General features: G+C 60.0%; 2 protein-coding genes across 8 annotated transcripts in view; both read left to right on the forward strand.

Moving 5' to 3' along the window:
• Positions 1-687: 687 nt before the first annotated feature.
• Positions 688-11,953, forward strand: IKBKE (inhibitor of nuclear factor kappa B kinase subunit epsilon). Of its 7 annotated transcripts, XM_082778483.1 has the most exons (22): positions 688-744; positions 836-924; positions 1,096-1,196; positions 1,929-2,069; positions 2,159-2,288; positions 2,629-2,858; positions 3,125-3,285; positions 3,743-3,853; positions 4,006-4,185; positions 4,365-4,567; positions 4,916-4,980; positions 5,116-5,207; positions 5,711-5,812; positions 6,498-6,573; positions 6,661-6,773; positions 6,924-7,000; positions 7,223-7,262; positions 7,760-7,861; positions 9,554-9,650; positions 10,147-10,259; positions 10,522-10,593; positions 11,319-11,953. In XM_082778483.1, the coding sequence occupies exons 3-22, from the start codon at positions 1,110-1,112 to the stop codon at positions 11,350-11,352; spliced, it is 2,226 nt and encodes a 741-aa protein (XP_082634609.1). In that variant the 5' UTR covers positions 688-744; positions 836-924; positions 1,096-1,109; the 3' UTR covers positions 11,353-11,953. The 7 variants fall into 7 exon arrangements, with proteins under 7 accessions (XP_082634609.1, XP_082634608.1, XP_082634610.1 ...); XM_082778482.1 differs by lacking the exon at positions 688-744 and having other exon boundaries at positions 793-924; XM_082778484.1 differs by lacking the exon at positions 688-744 and having other exon boundaries at positions 793-924; positions 2,677-2,858.
• Positions 11,954-15,228: 3,275 nt separating this feature from the next.
• The window catches only part of RASSF5 (Ras association domain family member 5), a 28,558-nt gene continuing 27,527 nt past the window's right edge, over positions 15,229-16,259 (forward strand). The window contains exon 1 of the mRNA XM_082778410.1: positions 15,229-15,541. Within this exon, the coding sequence (XP_082634536.1) occupies positions 15,268-15,541 (274 nt within the window). The 5' untranslated portion in view covers positions 15,229-15,267. The remainder of the gene's footprint in view (positions 15,542-16,259) is intronic.

The following is a 16,259-nucleotide window of genomic DNA, read 5'->3' on the forward strand; positions in this document are numbered from 1 at the left end:
GTGTGGGCACTGCTGGAGCCATGCAGCAGCCCCCGCGGTGTGGCTCGGCTGCTGGGAGCACGCTGGGCTTGCACAAGCAGAGAGGTTTTGGGGCACGGCCGGAGGAGCTGAGCCGTCCTGGCAGCTGGCTGTGGGAAGCCTCTGGGACCTGTAACTTCTGAAAAGCAGCTCCTGGAGATGGACAGGTCACAATAAATCCATCTCCTCCTGGAGCTATGGAGAAGACTTGGTAAAAACACGACTGCTGCAGGCTTCTCTGCTCTGGAGAAGCCCCTGGTGGGGCTCTGAGCACCCGGTGGCTCCGTAAGCAGAGCAGTGCCAGCAGCCCGCCCTGAGCACACCCCCATGCGCAATGCTGCAGACTGCCCCGGGGCAGCCAGGGCCAGCAGTGAGCACACAGCACCAAACGGGCACGGCAGGGCCATGCCTGGGAGCCTGGCACTGCTGATGGAGGCCAAACACAGCCCCCGGGCACTCATCCTGCTCTGCCTCTGCCTCCCCTCTGCCCACCCCGGGCAGGGCTGGGTGCTGGCCGGTGCCCAGCGCTGTTTGCCTTCAGCAGAGGCTGTCCCAGCCCGGGCCTGGGGACGGCTGCAACACTGGGAATTTTTTTCTCGAGCAGGAAGCTGAAGCATTTCCTCCTCCAGCCGCAGCTGATTCTCGCAGAGCGAGTTTTGCAATCCCATAGGTTTCTATTCTCGCAGCGGGGAGGTGCCTCCCTCCACCTTGCAGCTCTGTTTGCTTGTGTGTTGTGTGTGGTTTTTTTTTTTTTTTTTTTTTTTTTTTTTTTTTTTTCTTTTTGCATCTGTCAGTGTTTTGCTGCTGGCCCCGACAGGTCCCAGCGGCCGGGTGGTTTTGGGCAGAGCCAACGGCGTCCTCCCTGCCTCTCATGCGCAGCCCTTGGCGCAGAGCGGCGCCGGCGAGGTAGGAGGCTGGGAGCTGCTTGCCGGGGCCATGCTGTGCCGTCAGTGTCCCCGGGCACTGCCAGGAGCAGACGGACGGACAGCCAGGCAGACAAACGGCCGGGCACGTGGTGGTGGGGCCGGGCAGGGGGATGCGAGCAGCCGCCAGGGTGACCTCTGTGCTTCCCCACAGCGGCGGTGCAGGCGATGCAGAGCACCCCCAACTACCTCTGGAGCACGGACGATCTTCTGGGCCAGGGCGCCACGGCCTCCGTCTACAAAGCTCGCAACAAGGTGAGGAGGTGCCAGGGAGGGTTAGAAGGGGGTGGTGGATGCCCCAAAACCACGGTGCCCCCATGCCCCAGCCCTCCTGCCCCGCAGCACGGGGATGCTCCGCTTGCCCTCGCCCTGCCGTGAGCCACAGCTGCCGGCAGTGCTGGGGCTGTTTGGGTTTTATTTTCATTTTTTTTCCCTTGGTTGCTTCCCCCAGCAGAGTTCTGTGGGGTGAGGGCCGCTTTTAGGGCTCACTGGGGCTCACAGTGCGGGTGCTCCCTGCATCGAGGTGGAGCTGCTCTGGGGAATGCCCAGAGGTTTTGAAAACCCCATCCGTGGCGATTTGCATACATCATGCAAACACTTGCCAGGGCTGGAACAGAGACTTTCAGCCCCACTGGCCTTTGAAGTTTATTAAGCAAGCTGCCTCTGCGGGGCTCAGGGCTGGGAGGATGCTTTGAAAACAGCCCTGTCCTGCAGAGAGCAGGTGGGGGCCTGTGACAGCAGCATAAACACGCTCCCACCGAGCACATGGGCTTCAGAGGCAGGAAGCAAACAGAGCCGAGCGATATCTCTGGCTTTTGCAATGCAGACAGCAAAGGCTGAGGAAGCCTGTTCAGAAAGCAAGCTCTGTTGTGAGCACAGTTTGCATCCAGAGCGGGCTGAGAGAGCAGTGCTGGAGCTAACGTTGCTGTTCGGGGCACAGGCAGGGTGATGCTCCATTTCCTTTTTCTCCTTTTCCTCCTTTCCCAGAAATCAGGGGAGCTGGTCGCTGTGAAGGTCTTCAACAATGCCAGCTACCTCCGCCCGCAGGAGGTGCAGATGAGGGAGTTCGAGATGCTGAGGAAGCTGAACCATAAAAACATCGTCAGGTTATTTGCCGTGGAGGAGACGGTAAGCGGGGCCACAGCTCAGAAACCACGGTGCCGGCAGTGCCGGGATGGGGCAGCCGCCCGCGGCCTCACCGCCGCTCCCTGCTGCAGGGCAGCAGCAAGCAGAAGGTGCTGGTGATGGAGTACTGCTCGAGCGGCAGCTTGCTCAACGTCCTCGAGGACCCAGCGAACGCCTTCGGCTTGGCCGAGCCCGAGTTCCTCATCGTGCTGCAGTGCGTGGGTGAGCGGGGGCTGCATGCGGCCCCGTCCCTGTCCCCATCCCCGTCCCCATTCCTGGGGCTCTGGGACAGGCTGGGACCACTCGGTGCTGGGGTTGTGGGCGTTTAGGGCAGCCTGTACGCTCAGAGATAGCACCTGGGGCAGGTTGGGTCGGTGAGCGCTGCTCTGGGGGAAACCCAAAAATCTCCTTGCCCAGCAGCAATGGGACTGGGCTGTGCTTCCCCACGTGCTCGCTCCTCGGCTCCATTTCCCCAAAGTCACGCTGGTTCCCATGAACACACAGCCAGCCCTGAGGCCTGTCCCCGCTCTGGTCCTTCTTTTACCCCTGCATTCACCCAAAGCCCGCTTGAGCAGAGAGCCCCAGGCCCACGCTTCCCTCCTGCTCCCAGTGGCGGGGATGAACCACCTGCGCGAGAACGGCGTGGTGCACAGGGACATCAAACCCGGCAACATCATGCGGCTGGTGGGCGAAGACGGGCAGAGCATCTACAAGCTGACGGATTTTGGGGCTGCCCGAGAGCTGGAAGATGACGAAAAGTTTGTGTCCGTCTACGGGACCGAGGAGTATCTCGTGAGTAGGGCACGGGGACGGTCTGGTGGCCACGGGGTGTCCTGTGGGGTCCCAGTCCCCATCCCTCCAACAGCGGGGCAACACGGGGAGAAGCAGTGACCTACAGAGCCCCAAGTCAAAGGGGCTACGAGTTTCAAAGAGAGGGGCTCAGCATTTTGCTTGCAGCCCCCCGGGCCACGTTTTCCTTTGGGGTCGCAGCAGAAGAGCCCCAAAGGAGCAGTTTTAAATGCCCCAGGGCAGCACCACTCTCTGCTTCACCCCTCCAGCACCCGGACATGTACGAGCGAGCCGTACTGCGCAAGCCGCAGCAGAAGGCCTACGGCGTCACCGTCGACCTGTGGAGCATCGGCGTCACCTTCTACCACGCTGCCACCGGCAGCCTGCCCTTCGTCCCCTTCGGGGGACCCCGCAGGAACAAGGAGACCATGTGGGTACCGGGAGGCTCGGCGGCTGGGGGCTGCAGGACGAGCTGGTGGCGGCTCGGTGCCTGCCTGCAGCACCCTCTGACTGCAGGGTGGCTCGACCCCATAAAACCCAGAGAGCCTGGAAATGTAGCTCGTGGCTGGCTGCGTGCTCTCTGCGGTGTGGGGAGCGTACACAGCATGGTGGGGGGCTGTGTCCATTTGTCCTGCTTACCTTCCAAATGTTTATTCAGGGGCTAAACAGTTGAAGAAGTTAGGGGTAATGTTCGTGTGAAACTTTTTGACTGCTTCTTGAGCTATTCTCTATCTCCGTGTTGTGTTTTCTTTTTGTAAATTGTGCCCTCCCCAGCCCGCTCACACGCTCTCCTTTCCCTCTTTACTGCACCCGAGGGCCGTGGTGCCCAGACGGGTGTCTCCCGGCTCCTTTCACCGAGGACAAACCGAGCCGTTTCCTCCCCCCAGGTACAAAATCACCACCGAGAAGCCCCCCGGGGCCATCGCAGGCGTGCAGAGGCAGGAGAACGGGAGCATCGAGTGGAGCTACGAGCTGCCTGTCACCTGCCAGCTCTCGGCGTGAGTGTCCCCAGTGGCACTGCGGGTCCCGCGTCCCGGCCCCGCTCCCCGTGGGGCTGCAGCTGCACCCTGCCCCTGCCGAGACCCCCCCATGGCCTGTGGTTACAGCGATATGCACAAAACCTCTCCTCGTTCTCCTCTTGCTGCCGCAGGGGGCTGAAGGACCAGCTCATACCCATCCTGGCCAATATCCTGGAGGCGGATCAGGAGAAGTGCTGGGGGTTCGATCAGTTTTTTGCAGAAACCAACGACATTCTGCACAGGATCGTGGTCGACGTCTTCTCCCTGCAGCAGGCTTCCTCGCATCGCATCTACATCCACCCCTACAACACGTAAGGAACCCCCGGGAGAGGCCGGGTGAATTTGGGAATTGAGCTCCGGAGGGGCCCCGCTGGCCTCTGCGCAGTTTTGCCACAAGGAGATGCCGGCAGCCTGCTAGAGCAATGGAAACCTGAACGCAAACCTCACGGCTCATTCTCCATCCTTTCATATATTTTTTTTTAATTTTCAGTACCAGCAAGTTTTTAGACGCTGTCTTCAAACAAACGAGCATAGCTCCCCACCATCAGGAATATTTTTATGAAGGTCACCCGTATGAGCTGGATCCCAACCTGCAGGCCCACAGCTTCTGCAGAACCGCGCGGCACAGCCCGCTGACCCTGCTGAGCTCCGCCGAGCAGCCAGAAGAGGTGGTGGGAGTGAGATACAGAGACCGTGAGTACCCGTGGCAGGGACGGGGTGGGCAGCATCAGAGGGGTTTGCTTAAAGGATCGTCCTGATGGAGTCCAAGGCAGAGCAGGAGGTGGCAGAGCAATGGGGCTGGGGCAGGACTGGAAGGTTTCAGGGTCAGTTCCCCCAAAGATGTTCCTGTGTGTGCTCTGTGGCAGCTCGTGCCTTCACCCCCGTTCCCAAAATATCTCGGAGAGCTGCGCTAAGCCTCGAGCATTGCAGCTGCTCCCGTTCCTGACACCCTGAGCAGCTTGGGGGCTTGTAGGGCTGGCAGGAGCCGTCCCTGCTGGTCTTCCCCGAAGCCTCCTGGCTGACTGCTCTCCATCTCTCCAGCGGCGCTCGACTTCCCAAAGTTTGTCCCCAAGGTGGACGTCGTGGCCGACTGCAGCACCGCCAAGGTAGGTGGGGATGGCCACGGGGAGCCTGGCAGCGGGGACACAGCCACCAGCACCGTCCCTTTCACAGAATCACAGAATCGTAGGGGCTGGAAGGGACCCCGAGAGATCATCGGGTCCAACCCCTTTGCCTTGCAGAGTGCGGTGGGCGCCGTGCACCAGACGCTGCGGATCGCCCAGGCGCTGCGGCGCTGCCAGGAGCTGGTGGCCAGGGGCCTGCACTGGGTGATGTGAGTGCTGGGGCCGCCCGTCCCTCCCCGTTTCACCGGGAGATTTGTGTTAAGGGTTGAAACGCTCAGGGTTTTCCAGCCTCTGCAGGCAGTGGGGGCACTGGGAGGGAGCACAGCGTCCCCATGCAAGGGACGCAGGTGCCAGGTTGGGAGGGGGCTACACCCGGATGGGGGCTCAGTGTCTGAGGATGTTCCTGCCCCCGTTTGCTGCTTTTGGGTCACCTTTTTCAGGCTGAGGAAAACATCATCATCATCTTCATTATTAAAACCTTCATGGTGCATTTTCACCATCTTCTGCATTCCCCTGGGGCAGGAGCTCTTTGTGCCGTACCTGTGCAGTGCCCACCGACCAGCACCCTCCCAGCACCCTCCCACCCATCCCAGCCCCTTCCAGAGCCCCCAGCCCCTCATTCTCCTACAAGCAGCCCGGGGGAGCCACAAGCTGAGCCCTGGCACTGCCGGGGCAGGCAGAAATCAGGACAAGCCGTTTTCTCTCGTGGCAGTGGGAACCTGAAATCGGAGTGCTCAAGGGTTTTGGAGCAGAGGAGAGGGGTGAACACGGTGCTCACCAGCCTGCAGCTGCTGGAGGTGAAGACCCGCGGGCTGTAAGTGCAGGGGTGGCTCTGCCGGCTGGGTGCTGGGTGCTGGGTGCTGGGAGCAGGGGCAGGCAGGACCCACAAAGGTGCCAGGGCAGCAGGCTGGGGAGGCTCCGATGCTGCTGCCGTCATCCCAATATCGCAGCTCAGCTATGGGGTCTCCAAGGTGCCTGAATAATCAGGAATAAATTCCAGGAGTGAGCTGGCAGCTGGAGCACAAGAGGCTTTTTTTGCTTCTTGTGCAGACTGTGTGGGAAGTGAGCCGCCGTGGCTGCTTCTCCCTCTTTGCTTCAGCTTTTAATTGTCAGGGTCTGGTTTTGTGTGAGCCCAGGAGGAGTCCTTGGGCTCTGGCTCCTGCTCAGGGTTTTTGGGCTGTTGCAGCCCTCAACCACAGAGTAAGCACGAGGAGGAGGCAGACAGGGCAGGGGGGGAACTGTGCCGGGGTGCCGTGCTCCCCATCAGCCAGCGTGAGGCCGGCTCACATAAAATCAGACATTTTGGAACAAATGGGACACCACGGGGCGAGTTTTTACCGATCAGAGCTTTGCATCTCGTGGCTCTGGTTGGGTGCCTGAGCTGGGATTTATTGCCTGAGCCGACCACTGCCCCGCTCCCCCAGGGAGGTGTTTCTGTGCCCAGGTGATGGTTTATTCATGTCCACCCCTGAATACTGAGGAAGGTTCCTTGTCCTCAGGTACGAGGCTCTTCCCGGAGGCAGCGGGCTGCCGGCTCTGAAGGACTTGGCGGTGGTGAAGAGCCGGCTGCAGAGGGTGAGCAGCGAGGCAGGGGCTGGGAGCACCCATGGGTGCAGGCGGCGCTGGCAGGAGCCGGCCCCCACCTCCCTTCCTCACCTGCAGGTCGTGGAGGAGCTTTCCCAGTGCTCCCACAGCATCTACGACTTCCAGGGGGCACTGGATGGCATTTTGTCCGAGCTGGTGCAGCACAGGCAACAAGCGCACGAAGACAAAAGGTTTGCAGAGCGGCTCTACCAAAACCCCCGGGAAGGTTTTGCTGGTTTGGGTTTGATTTTGGGGCCGAGCTGGGTAGCCGGGGGCGGGTACCCCATCTCCTAGCCTTCCTCCTGTGGCCTCACGCCTCCTTCCCTGTCCTTGTTTCACAGCATCCAGCAGCTCGAGTGCTGCCTGGAGAAGATGCAGCTCATACACAAGCAGTTCAGGAAGGCCAGAAATTGTCCGCGTGAGTCCTGGGGTGCACTGGGGGGCGTCCCTGCACTGACCTGGGGGAAAAACAAATTATTTCCCTGCTGGTTTCTGTCCCGTGCCAGTAATCCTGGGGAATGAAGCCCTGAAAAGCCTCCCCAGTGATCTGGGCATGGTGAAATTGCCCGTTTATTGGGTTAGGAGCACAAAAACGCGTGGAGCTGGCTCCAGCAGGTGACCTGTGTCTTTCCTCCCCCAGGGCTGGGCTACAACGAGGAGCAGATTCACAAGCTGGACAAGTGAGCAGCACCCCCTCCCCTTCTGGCCCCAAAGCGTTGCCAGGCGCACATTTGGCATTTCCGAGAGCATCGCACGGGGATGCAAAACGTTCCCGGGGCAAAGAGCCCTGCGGGGAACAAGAACATTTCAGGCCAGCTGCTGCCGCTCTGCTCGCTCAGTCTGGGGCTCGTTTATCCCCTGAAATGGTCCTTTAGGATGTGTCGGTTCCAGGGGAAGTGCTTCCCTACCTGCCTGGCTTTCAGCGGTGGCACAGTGCCTGTGGGGCTTTTCTATCTGTAAAAATTCTCCTTTCATTTTCCATTGAAAGAGGGGAATTGAAATCTCTTCTTTGTCCTGCTTCGGTTTCATTTTCTTGGCACCACCGCTTGTCCAGTCCCTCTCCCCCCCCTTCGGGAGCCAGCTTCAGTCCTGCTGCTGTGTAACCTGGGCCTTTCATTTTCGTGCCTTTCAGGAAATAACATCTGCTCCCTTCCCCCCTTGCCTCTCCTGCTTTCAGGGTGAATTTGGGGCATTTGGCCAGGAAGGTTCTGCTGATTTTCCAGGACGAGTGCGTGCGGCAGTACCAGGACGTCCTGGCCCTGCACAGCAGCAGGATGAGGTACCAGCACGTGGGGTCTGGGGATCCTGGCCCGGCACAGCCCCGTGGGACATGGGGTGGGCGAGGGGGTGGGCAAGGGGGGCTCCAGCAGCAGCGAGGGCTTCAGACCTCAGAGAAGCTCCGTGTGCCTTCTGTGTATCCGCTCCTTATCCCGTACCCGGCTCTTGTAAGGCTGAAGCCAGCCCTGCTCAATGTGAACTTGCAGCTCCCCTTGATGCCGCCGGATTCCCTCCTCGGAGGTTATTTTATCAGGCCAAGATTCCTGCGGAGACAAAGGGATCTGGCTGTTAGGAGAGGTGTTACGCTAAGCGGTGTTTGGGGAATGAAGCAAAGGGCAAGTTAAGCTGCAGCGATTGAGCACAATCCACTGCCTATTACAGCGAGAAGGAGCGGGCTGGGGGGAGGCGCTCAGAAGGGGGGGATGTCGCAGGAATTGGATTTTTATTGCAAGGTTGCCTGTAGAGCAGATTGTCCATTCGCACGGGCCGTACGTGTAGGTGAGAGAAAGATTTTCTACAGTGCCTTAGGATCGAACTGTGCCTCTGACCTGGTCCTGATTTCCGGCATGGAGCATTGCATTGGATTTAGTGCTGGGGGGATTTTTAGGCCAGGGATTTGTCCGAGATGCCCAAAGGTCCCCAGGGGCAGCGGGCAGTTCCCCTGCGCCCTCCCCTCTCCAGCCTCAGCGGGCGAAGCTGGGGGTGTCTCTCTGCAAACCCTCACCACGGTGAGGTTTTGTTTTGGGGGCAGAAATTATTACCCACAGTGGGGGCTCACCTCCTGCCACATCCCCTCACGCTGCTCTTAAATCTCCCCTCGGCTTCGGGGGCAGCTTTGTCCCAGGATGAAATCTGTCCCCAAAGCACGAGCCCCGTCCGTGCCCAAGCAGGGCTTCTGCGTTTACTCAGAGGAGGGAGAGAAGCTGCTGCTTGTTTTCCTGCAGTATTTTTGCATCTGTTTTTTCTGTCCTTAGGCAGGATGCATTGTGAGTCACAACTGGATATTTAAAAATTGTTTTTACTTGAGTTGTAATTGCCTTATTTTGGGTTTCTTCCTGCTGGCAGCGAGGGTTTGTGGTGCAGTGGCTGTTTTCTGGGGACCAGAGGTGGACCATTCACCTTAAATATTCTTTCTTTTTTTTTTTTTTTTAAAGCCAAAACAAACTTTTTTTTATACTAAGCTGTGTCACTGCTGAGGCACCTGCTGGCTGCGTGGCCCCATTGCCCCAGAGCTGGCAGGATCAGGGGATCAGCCCCAAAACCTAAAGGGGTTCCCATGGGCTGGAGCCTGGGCACGGTGGGCTGAGGGGGGAATTTTCTGACCTTTATGGGCTTCAGGTGTGAAAGGAGAGCCCACGGGTGGGGTACAAAACCTGGCACCCACCTTGACTAGGAGCTCAGTCCTCTGCAGGGGACAGAGGAGGCAGAAGCGGTGCTCTGGAGCTGGCCCCGTGTAAGCCACGCTTCCCCTAATTAGCTTGCTGTCGGTGCTGTTTGGATGGCCTTGCCTGTGGCGGCTGCAGTCACAACACCATGGTGAATCTTTCCCTTGGGATTTTAACGCTGAGCCAGCTTGGTTCGCAGAAAGCGATGCAAAATTAAAAAAACAAAACAAACTAAAAAAAAACACACTGATAATCTCAATTGCTGACAAACACTGACTGGAGTTTTTAGCATCATTTTTCCTTTCTAGGAAGGTGTGTGAGACAAAAAAGCATCTGAAGAGGCTCAGCAACCGCATCGGCACCTGCGGCGTGGAGGCAATGGAGTGCCAGGAGTGCCTGCAGCACGTAGGTCCCCGCGCTGCCGCCCTGCTCGGGGGGGAAGCACCGGGCGCGTTTCAACAACTTGCTGTGGATTTGTGGAGTTATGCTTGGAGTTTTGGGAGTTTGCTTTGCTCCGCTGAGCAGAACAAGGGCTGGGTGAACCTTTGGCTGTGGCACTGAGTCCAAAACTGACGGCGTGGTGCTGGGGAGTTTGTGCTCAGCAGGCAGGAAACGGCAGCGGTAGAAGAGCCGACGTGTCACCTCCAGCTGTCACGGTGGATTATCTGACACCTTGGGGCACAGCCACCGGCCGATGCCCTTTGGTTAGGTCATTCTGCCTCTCCTGACGAGGTGGTGTGCTGGGTGTGACCATACAGGTGTCATTTCCCCAGGTGTTTGGTCACCCTCTGGTCCCTCAGCTAAGCAGGGTGCCCACGGGGAGGCTGCACGCACACAGCACCCGCGGGTGAGGCCACAGCTCTCTGGGTGCTGGAGCTGCCAAATGTCTCCATCTCTGCAGGCGTTGGACACCTTTTCCCAGATGGCCTTGACGGAGAAACGGAGCCCGGCCCTGGTCCCCCCGGTGCCTTCCCCCGTCCCCCTGAGCCAGGCCCGCCGGGAGATGGCTTTCCAGTGAGTGTTTGGAAGGGGGCTCATGGACAGCCTGGTGCTGTGGGGACAGTGCCACCGCCTGCTGCTCGTCCTCCGTGGGACAGCACCAGGGCTCTGGCTTCGGCTCTGCAGGGCTGGTGTGGGGCTGGGGCTGCCCGGTGTCATCCCAGCTCAGTGCCCGTGGTTTGGGGCATCCCTGCTGCTCAGCCACCGCTTCTGCTTCTCCGGCGGGCAGGGGTCTCCGGGCAGCCCCCGTGTAAGCCCCTCGCTGTGTGTCTGGCAGGATGCAGGAGCTGCTGGAGCAGATGAAGTCAGTGACGTGTGACCTCCAGTTCAACAACAGCATCATCGAGCGGTGAGTGGGGTGCATCCTGCCCCGGGGGTGAGGACGGGTGGCAGTGGGTGCTGGGGGTGCTGCCTGCGGGCTGGGGGATGAGCACCCCGGTGCCGTGATGGGGACGGCTGAGCCCGGCGCCGAGTACGACCACAGCCCCTGGCACGGCTCCTCCAGCAGCACCACGTCTGCATCATCATCTGGCAGCAGGAGAGGGTTTATCTTTCTTGGAAATTGAAGCATGAGCTACTGCACAAGCTATGCAATGCCTGCCGCCCTCCTTCCAGCCCTTCCCCGCGCTGCTCAGTGCTGGCAGCTGCTGGCTGCCGTGCAGAAGCTGATGCTTTCTGCTCCTGGACAGACCTCCCTGCAGAATCCCACTGCTGGCAGCCCCTCCTTGGGTTTCTTCCTCTTTAAACTTGTTTTTGAGGGTCTCAATGCAAACCAGCACTATGGATATCCATACCAAAACCTCAAAGAGCTTCAGATTGGATTTTGAAAGAAAAAACGAAATAAGGGTTTCACCCCAGCTTGGCTTCTACAGGACCAAGCGAGCTGTTGCAGCAAATCCACCATGAATAAAAGAGGGGACAAGGGGAGGTCTGGCTTGCTTACGGCACGAAGAGCTCACAGCAGCAGACGCAGGAACGAGCCCAGCCACCAGTGCCCAGCCCATGCCGTGGTTTGGGACTGCACCAGCCCAGCCCAGCCCTCCCCAGCCAAATCCTCTGATTTTGTTCCCGCAGGCTGAGCGGGGCTGCTCCCACTCCCGGCCTCTGAGGACGCGGTGGATTTGCAGGTGCTGAAGCAAAGCGCTGCTGGCAGCGGGGAGCACACACACACCGCGGGTCCAGCGCTGTGCTCGAGTCGGGTGCCCGTGTCTGAGGAGCTGCTCCCAGTCCTACCTCTTCGCTCTGGCACTTTGCACGGTTCTCCAGTGAAAACTTGATGGAAAGTTGGCACAGCGCGAGGGTTTTTCCTTTTGAAAAGTGCTTGAAGGACTTCCACGGTTCTCTAGCTTCTCTGAACCACGATGTCGGGTGATAAAGAGGCTAGAAATGATCTCCTGCCCGTTTAGGGATTACCACCCCTGTTAACATTCCTGTGCTCACGGGTGCCTCGCGGGCTGGGGCAGAGCCCAGGGTAGGGGGATGCTGCACCCCATGGAGGAGAGGCCGGGGCCGGCCCAGGACGGCTCCAGCGCTGCCCGCGGGGGGCTCGGGGCGCAGCCGCCGTCCCTGCCCGCCCTCCTCCTGCCTCCCCTCCTGGCCTTGTGCCCAGCTCGGCCCCGTCCCGGGCTGCGGATGGCAGCAGGCGCAGGAAGCTGGGGGAGGTTTCTCTGTTTTGGTGCCTTTCTATAAATGTAACTGAGATCAGTGTTTATGGACGTGTCTGTGTGTGTGCCACATCCAAACAGCCCTCACTGGAACGTCTCCAACCTCACCTGGGGGGTTAGTGAACGCCGAGGCAAAATCTCAGGCAAGGCGAGTCCCCTGAGAGAAAGGAGGCACGTTTCTTTGGGGTGAAAGACAACAAGAAATCCTAAACGTCCACCTCATTAATAAATACGGGGTGAAAATATGCGTTCATCTGAGGAGGTGACGACAGCCTGGGTGGCAGGGCGGCAGCAGGGATGGGGACAGGGTGGAGATGGGGATCAGGGAACCAAGGCAGGCAACCTCGGGGCTTGCTGGGGTTGTCTGAAGCTGCTCTGGGAAGGATGCAAGCAGGAAGCTCTCCTTTTATGCCCCAGGGGAGTGGCAGGGATGGGGAGCTCATTACTCCCACCTCATTGACAGCCAGGAAGAGCCCGGAACGGTGAGGATGGGCCCTGCTGCTCTGCATCAGGGCTGCACCCAGTCCTTTGTTGGGGAATGCATTATGCTCCAAATTTCCTCCTGTTTTCTGACCTTGGGTGTTACGAGAAGCCGTAATCCTCTGGTTATCAGCTGAGTCAGCTGCTCGCCTGCAGCTCAGTGATAGGGGAAGCCCGGGTTTTCGGAACTGCGAGCGTGCGATGGTATCAAGGCGCTCTTTGTGGGAAGCATCGGGTGTGCCACCCCCTTTGTCCACCTCTTCCTGCCCATCCCCGGGGTGATTTATGGCTTGTGACACATCCCACAGCCCGCGGTGCTGCAGGGAGCCCAGGATGGGTGACAGGAAAGTGCCTGGGCTGCAGGGAAGCCAGGCAGGGTGGCACCCGTGTCCCAGCACAGGGGATGGGGTCAGTGAGGCTCCGAGGCAGCTTTTACACCCAGGGGGCTCCTGGCAGAGAGCAGGCAGAGTTCCCCAGCTCTTCCCTGCATGAACAGGGTGTGGGCTGGCAGCCGGTGTCCCCCCTGTGCTCCTGCATCTGCGAGGTGGTGGCTGTGCTGCTGAAAGAGGATTTAGGACAGGTTTGGATTCACTCCTGTCCCTGCACAATGCCCATGGCCGTGTGTTTGCCAGGTCACCACCACTGGCTGCTGGTGCTCGGGGAGGTCAGAGCCGGGGTTTGGGCAGCGCCAGCACCAGCAGAGCCCGGGGCGGCTCCGTGCAGCTCCCGGTGGTGCCGCTGGAAGCAGAGGCTGAGCCTTTGCCTGGGCAAGCAAACGCGTCTGACTCAGCCACGGCGGGGATGCTCAGCGTGCCTGCCCGAACCTGTCCCTCAGCAGGGAACGAAACACCCAGATCTTCCCTTCACCCTTCCTCCAGTTCCCTTCCCGGCACGTTTTCTGGAGGTGACACGCGTTGGCTCAGCCAAAAGCCTTCAGCCAAGTCCGGGCCTGCCGGGCTGCTCTGCTCCCTGGGCTCCTGCGAGTCCCTGAGCTCGTCCCCAGCCTCGGGACCTCAGATCTCAGCCAGCAGCTGGGGGGCAGAGCGGCACCACGGAGAGGCAGGGGGCTGCCCGGTGTGGGGCAATCCTTGGACTGACCATGGCAAAAATTTCCAGCCCCTACTGGGATACGTGTGGTGGTGGCACCAGGTCAGCTGAGCATCTGACCTGGAACACATCCGGCTCTAGCAAGAAGGGATTTATGTCTTGGCACAGAAAAAAATAAAATAAAATAAAATAAAATAAAATAAAATAAAATAAAATAAAATAAAATAAAATAAAATAAAATAAAATAAAATAAAATAAAATAAAATAAAATAAAAATTACTAAGCCCTTGTCATTCTTAAACTGCCCTAACACAGCAGCTGCAAAGGGGACTCCCAGAATCAAGGCTGACTCCTTCAGTTTTAAGCTCTTGTTAGTGGCTGCTTACAGCACTAGTCTTTTGTAACTCAGAGCCAGTGTTTTGATCCATCCTTCAAATCGAAATCTTTCAAAAGGACTTCAGTATCTTTGGCTCATCTTGTCCTCGGGAATTCATGAGGATGTCAGATTGAGCTTCCCAAGCGCAGCCCAGCACCGTGCTCGCCGCAGCCGTCCCTTCACCTGGCCGCTCTCACACAGCCCAGAGGGGCACAGCCCTGGTTCTGCCCCAGCTTCACGTTTCAAACCAACGCGACTGAGCACGGCAGAGAAGGGATGTGCTGGTGGTTCAACAGCTAACCCAAAGCCTGGGTGATGCGCGTCCTGTGCGGCCCAGGGTATCCGGAGGGCTTGGCAAACCAGACACGACTCTCCTTGGCACCGCAGGGCTGGAGCCTGCTCAGATCCACTCCAGAAATTGGCCATAATATTTTCCTTTTCACTTCTCCCACAACCACAAAAGCCTCAACTGGGAGAGATAATTGCTTCGGCTTGCAGCCCTCAGCGGCGCTCCAGAGCCCTGCTGGCATTGCAGTGGGGAAGGGGAATTCGCTCCAGCTGCCGGGGCCGTGCAATCACACAGAATCACAGAATTTCTAGGTTGGAAGAGACCTCAAGATCATCGAGTCCAACCTCTGACCTAACGCTAACAGTCCCCTCTAAACCATATCCCTAAGCTCTACGCTGTGTGGCTGCACCCAGGTTTTAGTGACCGTATGTAAAGCAGCACCTTAGGCGTGCTCCTACTGCTGCTGGGGGGGGGCAAACCTGGGGCTGGGGGTGCTGCCGGGGCTGGGGATGCTGCTGGGGCTGGGGATGCTGCTGCTGCCCCCCAGCTCTGTGCTGAGGGCTGCTCGCCCCCGGCTGCAGCACCACTGGAACAGGCTGCCCAGGGAAGTGGTGGAGTCACCATCCCTGGAAGTCTTCAAAAGACGTTTAGATGTAGAGCTTAGGGATATGGTTTAGTGGAGGGCTGTTAGCGTTAGGTTGGAGGTTGGACTCGATGACCTTGAGGTCTCTTCCAACCTAGGAAATTCTGTGATTCTGTGACCAGGACCGGGGGTGCTGTGCGCTGCCCCCAGCCAGCATCGGGCCCACGGGGAGCCGCGTCCCGTGGGGAGGGGTCTCGGGAGAGTGTGGGGGGGGTCCCACGGGGAAGGTTCCTGCTGGGAGAACCCCCCCGGGGGTAGGGGGAGCCCTTTCCGTGGGGGGCGCAAGGGCTTAGGGAGGGGTCCGGAGGGTGGCCATGGGGGCAGCCGTCCCGGGGGGGGTTCCCCGTGGGAATCCCACGGCGGCCGCTCCCACGCCGCCCCCCCCCGGCCCTGTCTCCTCCCCGGGGCCGGGCCAAGGCGCCTGCGCTGCCCTGTGCCGGGAGCCCGTGGCGTGGCCGTGGGGTTGCGAGCTTTTGGGGCCGGGGGGGGGTGGGTGTTTGGAGCCGTGCCCCCCTCCCGGCACCATGCGGCGGCCGTCGGGCCCCGCTCCCAGCGCCCCGGAGCCGGGGGGCGGCCGGGTGCCGGGGAGCCCCGGCGGGGCGAGGGGGGCGCGGCGGTTGCGGCGGCGCGGGGGGGTCCCGCGGCTGCTGCCCGATGTGCGCAGCATCTTCCCGGCCCCCGGGGAGCCCCCGGACAGCGGCCACGGCCACGGCCACCGCTTCGTGCCCCGCGCCCTGCGCCGCGGCTGGTGCGACCTGTGCGGAGCCGCCGTGCGGGAGCGCGCCCTGCGCTGCGACTGTGAGTGCGACCCCCCCCTGCTGCCCCCTCAAACCTGCTGAACCCCCCCCCGCTGCCCAATGCACCCCGCTGCCCACCCCTGCTGTCCCCTGCACCCTGCTGTCCCCCCTCTTCCGTTGTCCCCTGCACCCTGCTGCCCCCCGCACGCCTGCCCAGGGGCTCCATCCGTCCTTACCCTTCTCTCCTCGTGCCCAAATTCACCGCCCCGCTCCCCTGCCTGCTCCCACCCGCGCCCCCCTGTGAGACCTCCCCGGGACCCCCGCCAGAGGTGATGGGCTGCGGGAAGCAGAGCTTTTTGGGGAAAACTGGGGTTAGCTGCTCCTTGCCAGGGCTGTGAAGGGCTCGGTGTTCTTCCTGGGCAGCAGATCTCCTCCTCGGTTAGTGGAAAGGGTTTTGTGTCCTTAATGCTGTACGGTGGCGTGTAAATCCCTCCAGGAATAGAAGGCTTTTCAGGCAGCTTGCTTTGCCCTGACTCCTGGATGAGAGCCATCTCAGGGTCGCTGAGACGTTTGCTGTGCCCATCTGGCACGTGTCACCTTTGTGCCGTGTCCTGCGGGGAGGTCACCACTTCTGCCAGGTGGGATGGGGGCTCCCAGCCACCAAACGGGGTGGCCCGGCTGGGTTTGGGGCTGCTCTCAGGCCACGGGGCACACGCACACCCTGAATGTCCTTGCTGCAGCCCTGCAGTGTCCCAGGGAGAGGGAACGAGGGGGCTGAG

The sequence above is a fragment of the Aythya marila genome (assembly GCF_965140915.1).
Source record: "Aythya marila genome assembly, chromosome: 24".
Lineage (NCBI taxonomy): Eukaryota > Metazoa > Chordata > Aves > Anseriformes > Anatidae > Aythya > Aythya marila.